This window comes from Papilio polytes, unplaced genomic scaffold, assembly GCF_000836215.1.
Source record: "Papilio polytes unplaced genomic scaffold, Ppol_1.0 DF824146.1, whole genome shotgun sequence".
NCBI lineage: Eukaryota > Metazoa > Arthropoda > Insecta > Lepidoptera > Papilionidae > Papilio > Papilio polytes.
Window position 1 is genome coordinate 799,567 of NW_013525058.1, and position 7,485 is coordinate 807,051.

The following is a 7,485-nucleotide window of genomic DNA, read 5'->3' on the forward strand; positions in this document are numbered from 1 at the left end:
TTTTTTGTTAAATTATGATACTTCTTGTCATTTTCACAGAATAACTATGTATCAATCTTTATTTATTATTAAACATAATGGTTACATTTTTATAGCAAATAATCTTGTTAAATAAATGTCTTTGAACTTAATTTCTAGTCGAATAATATAAGTTTATTTGAATGCAATATTTAAACAGAAAAATATTAATGTTGCCATTAACATGTTTACTGCGGCAAGTAAAATTAAACTCTTCATATGGTGCAGCGGCAGGCCAAAATGCGCCCCCAATTATATTTCCGTCAGTGCGTGGCAGGTCTTTCTAGACCTACCAACACTAGTATATGTTAAATAGCTATAAATTTGTGGAAACACGTATACTTTTTATGTAATGTATACACCTGAGATAATAGTTTCGCACTAGCGAGAGAGACATAGTTTTTTTCGTCCACACCAGGTTAAGTACAGCGTCAGACCGATATCAGCCGGTTATGCAGTGAACGTGGTAAACTAAATTACAATTCACATTAAAATCTTTCGACAATATTCATAAAAACCGTTTAAATAAATGCTGAATATAATAAATACATTTATATTGATACGATTTTTAATAAAATGGTTTATTTTTGTAGTAAAAAACAAGACAATATAAAACGAAAATAAATGTTGTTGCTTATCAATGTAATTAAATGTTTAAGCTTGGATGTGTGTAGTAGGTAGGCTGCGACGCGTAAAATGTTTGTTGCTCAAAAACAAGATCTAAATTTTGTAAATAGAAACACAACATAGCGTAACGAATCTAAGATGGCAGCTTTTCAAGAAAATGATTACGATAAAAAATTTTACGAAGTGTAGATCTTGTTTTTGAGTAAATTGTAATTATTGTTATAGTTGTTCGTAATAACTCCTATGTCTATTGAATGTTATTTTATATATTTGAGTTATTATATATTTGACGAAGCGATTTAATTATTAACAGAAGAATGATTCTATAAAATCAAATAATAAGGAAAAATTCTTTTGAATAAACTCCATATTTTAATTTGTAAACAACTGTCAAATAATTTATCTCTTCTAGGGATAGGCTTCTTTCGTTAAAATTATTAACCGTTATCAAAGCAGTTATATTTAAATCTTACTAAGTATTCTAACTTCACTAGTTCTGCAAACTATTGTTGGTGGCGCTAGTGAATATTAGGACTTTTAGCGCTAAAATGGCAATAATCAAATAGGCACAATACACCACGGTTTATAGCCTGTCCATGAAATTTGAATTTACTATAGCAATGTTGCCTCATACAAAAATGTTTATTAACGATTATTTCTCTTGTAAATTAAAAATTAAAGGTTAATCCTAAATCGGTGTTGTGATAAATAATAAATGTGTAAGAATAATAAACATTAAGATACGTAGAGACTAAATGTAAATGCACAAAACGCCAAAAATATTTATTATATTTATATATTTAATGTACTAAGACAGAATTTACACAATAAAATTATGTTTAGGAAACAATATTTCAAATTATGCATCACAATAATTCAGATTAACATATTCTAGTCACAGTTCTAGGATTATAATTTGGTCCAAACCGAAAGCAAGTTTGTAAAAAGTCTAATTTGTATCTTGTACGAAAATGTTATCACCAATTTGTATTTCTTATTATATTTAATAGCAAACGTTTTTAACAAGTCATTTAAAATTACTGTAACCATTGATGTTCTGTACCACTGTGTTACTAATCAAAAAATGATTTATAATCTATAAACAGCTAATTAAAAAAAACTATCTGTGTACCCACTATGTAATATTACTGGGTAATTAAAATTAAGCTTGTATATCTTCATTTAAAAAAATGATTTGCAAACGGATCATGTGTTATGTCAGTATTATTAATTAATGTAACCAATATAAATGCTTGAATTATCTAATAAATAATATATGCCTGGCACTGTGTGTATTATGAACGATGGAGCTATTTGTTATAAAGTGTTTATATTTGTCATTGTCGTTTTATTGTCTATGAAACTTTTCATTATCTATGTCTTCGAATTATATCAATTTTCAGCAAGCTCAAGTCTGGTCTTGTTACGATTGCTGATTTAATAATCGCAAGTGGTTAATTGCTGGCTTGTCCTAATAAAAATAAATAATACTTTCTATTCATTTTCTCTTATTTAACTTTAATAGAAAACTTGCACTACTTTTCTTAAAAAAGAAATTCGAGAAATAGTGATATTAAGATCCATTTTATCTATCTATTTATTCAGCCATATGACACCCAATGCTGATCAATTATCTATAAGCAACATTATAATACTATAAGGAAAGAAATGCTTTTACCTTGGGTTTACATTATGCTTGTATACACACCAAGTAATTAACTGTCGTAATTTTAACTACAGAAACACTTTAACACCTAAGCTAATCAGATGAAACAATAAGACATTTTATTCTTTGGCTAAACTATAAAGTATTTACGAAAACAAGTTCGTAGTTAAGAAGAAATCTGAAACTTTTAATTTTATTACATGTGATATAAAAACATAATAATAAAATCATCGTAATATCGGTAAAATCTCTAAAATTAAATTTAATTTCGTGTTTAGGATTTAGTTGTACTCCAGTGTTATCGATACGAGCTACATTGTCCCATCTCTTAGTGAAATTCCAAAATGGCGAATACTAAATGGGCACATAATGTCACGTGTAAAGTGTACTGCATATATTGTCTATGAGTTACATACTCTTTGTGCGTCACATCGGCGTCCCGAAGCCGGAAACACCTTTTCTGCGGCATTTTAGCTAACTCTGTCTGGCTTTATTTGATAACCGCATTGGCAGATAAGATTTAGTTAATAAGAAAAAGCAATGGGAGTCAACGTGGAAACACTTTCCCCTGGTGATGGTAAGTACCGAAAATTTACCTAAAATAGCTCCCAGCTATCGGGTTCTCTATGACTTGAAACCTATTGACCCTTTAAATATTCATATCTTATTTTGCGATTCCAACTTTTGTAATGCAAAGAAAATCCTTGTATTATGAATTTTCAGGCTAATTTTACATTATTTATATTTAATGGAATAAAAAAAAACAGAATTTATAATAATTGCCCCCACAAAAATATTGATTTTTCCGCGGGTGCGGTATACCTACATATTTAGATTTAGTTATAAAACAATTCTTGTTACTATTTGAAATACATACAAACTGTAAGTTACCACCTTGTACTGAAATTTAATTTCTACTTTTCGGTATTTTATGTACCATTTGTCAGGAATCTTAGTAAAGTTATGTAGGTGGGGCTGCTAATCTATAAAGTTACTAGTCCCATTTCTAATTAGATTGTTATGTTATCATTATATCTGTCATTTGAAGACAATGTTCTTTACAATAATGTTTTAAACTAATTATTCTATAAATGTTATTCACTTTTCAAGACAAACTGAGGAGTAAGATGTCAAGGTTATTTGTTATCTCAGAATAGAACTATTTTTACATAATTACATATGAATGGTTCCTATGTCTTGTATATATGAACCACAATTTTCTAAGAAACATTGTTGCAGTTATAATATGACTTGAACCTCATTAACTGCTATTCTAATTATTAAATGTGATTTTATCTTAGGGTCTTCTTATCCCAAGAAGGGCCAGACTGTAGTGGTGCACTACACTGGCACATTAACCAATGGCCAGAAGTTTGACTCATCCCGCGACCGCGGAAAGCCTTTCAAGTTCAAGATCGGCAAGGGGGAGGTCATCCGAGGCTGGGATGAAGGTGTCGCTCAGGTGAATAAAACTCAATTCCATGTATTCCTAATGCTTTTAACACTTTGGCTAGAATATACTCTTGTTTCATTAATATTTGAAATTTTGTACTTTGTTAATACACAACTAGTGAACCCTTTATTTTTTGAGTTTTAGCATTAAATGTATGCAGTTTACTGCGACTGTGCAACTCAATGGAGAAAATATTTACACTTTGGTGTTAAGAATAGGATTATTATTAATTTACAACTAGCTAACATGGTTAAATGGCTTTAAGATATCCTATTTGTCTAATATATTTTAAAAAGAGTTTATTGATGGAGCATTCACTAAATTATCTGTACTAATATTGTTAAGAGGAAAGAATTGTATTTTTTATGTATTGAAAAAATCAAAAACTGCTTGGCCTATTTTAACAATGCTTTCACCTTTTGAAAGGTAATTTATCTGTGAGCAACATAGGCTAAATTTTTTGTTATTTTTTTTAATTCCAGGCGGGCTAAGTTGCAAGTGTTTTATATTTTATGACTGTTTATGTGCGGCCAGTATTATTTTGTCTGTTTGGCTTTTATGTAAATAAAATTTTATTTTTACATTTCCAGATGTCCGTGGGTGAGCGGGCCAAGCTGACATGCTCGCCGGACTACGCGTATGGCCAACAGGGCCACCCCGGTGTGATCCCACCCAACGCTACTCTCATCTTTGATGTTGAGCTAATCCGACTTGAATAATCATTGAATCACATCATCACATTTTCTGGATGTTTTAATTTTGTAAAACTAATCGGAAGTCAATTTTGATAATTTTTTTATAATTTGTAGGTGTTTAGTGCAATATCTTTCTACCTCTTCTCTGGTTTGAAAAATAGCATTTTCTAGTTGCACTTAATAACATTCCGGAAGCATTTTTCAATTTAATTACTTAATCAACAGCCTTTTGTATAATTTTGTAATAATTAATTGCTACTCAGAGTTGTTTTAGATACAGTAGTTTAGCATACTTCTCACACTGAATCTACACTAAGGATATTAGTAACTAACATCTCTGAGTATAGCAGTAACTTATTACTTACACTGTAATAAACATTTTTTTTAGTGTATATTCATGTTTTGCAATACTTTATTTTTGAGCTCAAATTTTTGAACAAAATGTACCTTTTTCTACGTCTTTCTTCTAGTAAAACCAATAGTCATGGAAACATACTATCAGCATAAGCTTTACTATGATTATAAGGTAAAATAAATAAATTACTATGGGAAAATTGGCTTTTTATTTCACAACCTTGACTCAAGGATTGGTTTCACACATCTATACAATAACAAAATTATAATATTTGTAATATCAAAAGAAAAAAAATCAGATTACGTGAAGATGACGTAATAGCGTTGTTGATTTCGAAAATCTCATTTAAAAAATAATTGTCCTGTCTGTCTGACCGCAAACTGCATTTGTTCTGGGTAATCATATACATTAGTTGCATTGGTTTGTGTTCCGAGTCTCGTTTCAAAATGTTCAAACGATTGTAGCTTTTGAGACCGCCGACTGTACACATGCATCTACAAACATAGTTACTTGGCGAGATTTGAACTTAGGACCATAATCAAAAAACTTAACACAAAAGTAGGTATAATAGAATCAGAAACTGTTTCAGGTTATATTTTTATTAATAAATCTGAACTTCTTTTAGTTCTTTTACTTTGTATGTACATTTTTACATAAGTAATCAATTAAAAATATAGGAATACAAATATAGCGAACATCAGCTATTTCAGATGTGCTGAAATTTAGATTGGTTTCTATTATACAATCAAAAAAGTTCATGACACACATCTTTAGGGGATTCAAGTCAAGAGAACAATAGAAAAAATATTGATATCAAGATATGGATTTAACTATCTTAAACCATTATTGGATTCAATGCCTTAGATCAAATAATCTCTTGTAGAATACAATAATTCTATAAAACAATATAAATTTTAATTAAAACATTAAACAATTTTATTGAAAAAAAAAATGTCTATTATTCTGTAACTAAAAAAAAGTAATTTAACTTCTTAAATGAATAACTTAAGACCAGATGTCATACAAAATATAAATTTGTTAATCTTACACCTAAATCTTAAAAAACATTTGGCGACGATTTACAAAGCTTAGTAAGTATTTAAGTTTATTTAATTAAATGAAAAAAAATATTGCTACGGGCAAATAACTTACGTAAAAAAATAGCCCAAAAATGAAACAGTAAAGTGTCCATGAAAAAAAAAACATCAATAGCATATAGTCTGACCAAGGTTTTAAACGTGGCGAAAATAGGAATTACAGCCGAAATATGAGAATTTAAAACTATTCATACATTGTCGGCTCTGTTAGCGACAGTAGCGCCGCCACTCGCAAAACTTGGTCATTCCATATACGATTTATTTAATCTTTTTCCTTCGTACACTAGCTTGAAATCAAAAAGAAATAAAAAGAGACATTTGCCAATAGCAAATTGAAACACGGTATTAAAAATAAAACTTAAGGCTAGATATCTACAATTTACACTAAATATGTTTTTCTAGTAAGTCCTCAATTAGATCACATAATTTTGAGACAATGCCACATAATTTTGTAAATTTCCCTTTATCAGTAAGAAAATACAGTTAAACTGGCAACATTATTACAAAGCATTACTTTAAACTCAAATCAGTATTTTGATAATTCTCTCTCTAGCACACAATAACTTACTTGTATATAACATTTATTCTTCGATAAACAAGGAGAACCAAGAATCATGCAGAGGCGGATTGTCATTTGGAAGAGAAGTTGAGTACCCGAGGGTAGATTAAGAAAGCAACTATACAACTTTGTGGCTGAACAATTTAAATAAAAATATAATTCTTACATATATTTTCAACAGACCTTGAATTGTTTGGTAAAATAAACTAAATGGACATGCCTTAAACCAAGTTATTATGAATATTGTTGCCATATTAATATTGACTACAATTTATTTGAGATAATACTTATCCTACTGTCAACGAAGAGATTATTTTAAATAGTTGCACACTCGATTCCTGCTTATTTTAAAATATGCTTAAATCTAAAATCACGAAATACTTTTGCTTTATGAATTAGGTAATGGCTTGAGAGGACCAAGACTTAAAAGTCCGTCAGCGCCGAGCGCCTGCAGGCCACTGGTCAACCCATTCTGGACATTATGAACTGATATCACCGGTATACCGAAACAACCGTTGCCTTGCTCCCGGTTCGCTAACGGAATGAAATTGTATATACCTAAATCGCTCAACCTCTGTAGATTTTCTTCTTGGGATAGATCTACAACGGGCAGCCCCATTTCTCTTCCGGGTCCTGTCACATTATGGAACACACGTTTATGATGTTGCAGCTGCAGCGACTTGGGATAGGAGGCGGGACACTCGTCGCATTTGAACGAGGGCACCTTGCTCTGGGGATGAGCATTCGACATGTGCACTGACAACGAAGTCGAACTCATAAACATCTTCTTGCAGATCTTACAGGATAGCATTCCGCCGCCTATCTTAGCTTCTGGTATTGAGAAATTACTCGCTCCTGATGAATGTTTTATACTGACACCTGGTATGTTAGGTAAGTTAGGCAGAGCGCGAGGCGGCGACGGGGAACGGCTCTTCTGTTTCTGTTTCACACTGATACCCCGCGACGCTAACACGTTAGCCATCGCATTCGCTTCTTTGTTCACAGTTTTCTTAGT

At 31.0% G+C, this 7,485-nt stretch overlaps 2 protein-coding genes across 2 annotated transcripts in view; one reads left to right on the plus strand and one right to left on the minus strand.

The window, feature by feature from the left end:
• Positions 1-2,720: 2,720 nt before the first annotated feature.
• On the plus strand, positions 2,721-5,013 carry LOC106111882 (peptidyl-prolyl cis-trans isomerase FKBP1A-like). The gene is made up of 3 exons (XM_013294067.1): positions 2,721-2,888; positions 3,613-3,773; positions 4,355-5,013. The coding sequence occupies exons 1-3, from the start codon at positions 2,852-2,854 to the stop codon at positions 4,481-4,483; spliced, it is 327 nt and encodes a 108-aa protein (XP_013149521.1). The 5' UTR covers positions 2,721-2,851; the 3' UTR covers positions 4,484-5,013.
• The window catches only part of LOC106111721, a 12,474-nt gene continuing 9,854 nt past the window's right edge, over positions 4,866-7,485 (minus strand). Inside the window, exon 7 of the mRNA XM_013293864.1 lies at positions 4,866-7,479. Coding sequence (XP_013149318.1) covers positions 6,859-7,479 — 621 coding nt within the window. The 3' untranslated portion in view covers positions 4,866-6,858. The remainder of the gene's footprint in view (positions 7,480-7,485) is intronic.

Bases quoted from the DNA above. Each gene is read 5' to 3' on its own strand.
- LOC106111882 (XM_013294067.1), top strand. From the start codon at position 2,852: ATGGGAGTCAACGTGGAAACACTTTCCCCTGGTGATG. The intron at 2,889-3,612 runs GTAAGTACCGAA...ATTTTATCTTAG, and splicing joins AACACTTTCCCCTGGTGATG to GGTCTTCTTATCCCAAGAAG. The intron at 3,774-4,354 runs GTGAATAAAACT...TTACATTTCCAG, and splicing joins GGGATGAAGGTGTCGCTCAG to ATGTCCGTGGGTGAGCGGGC.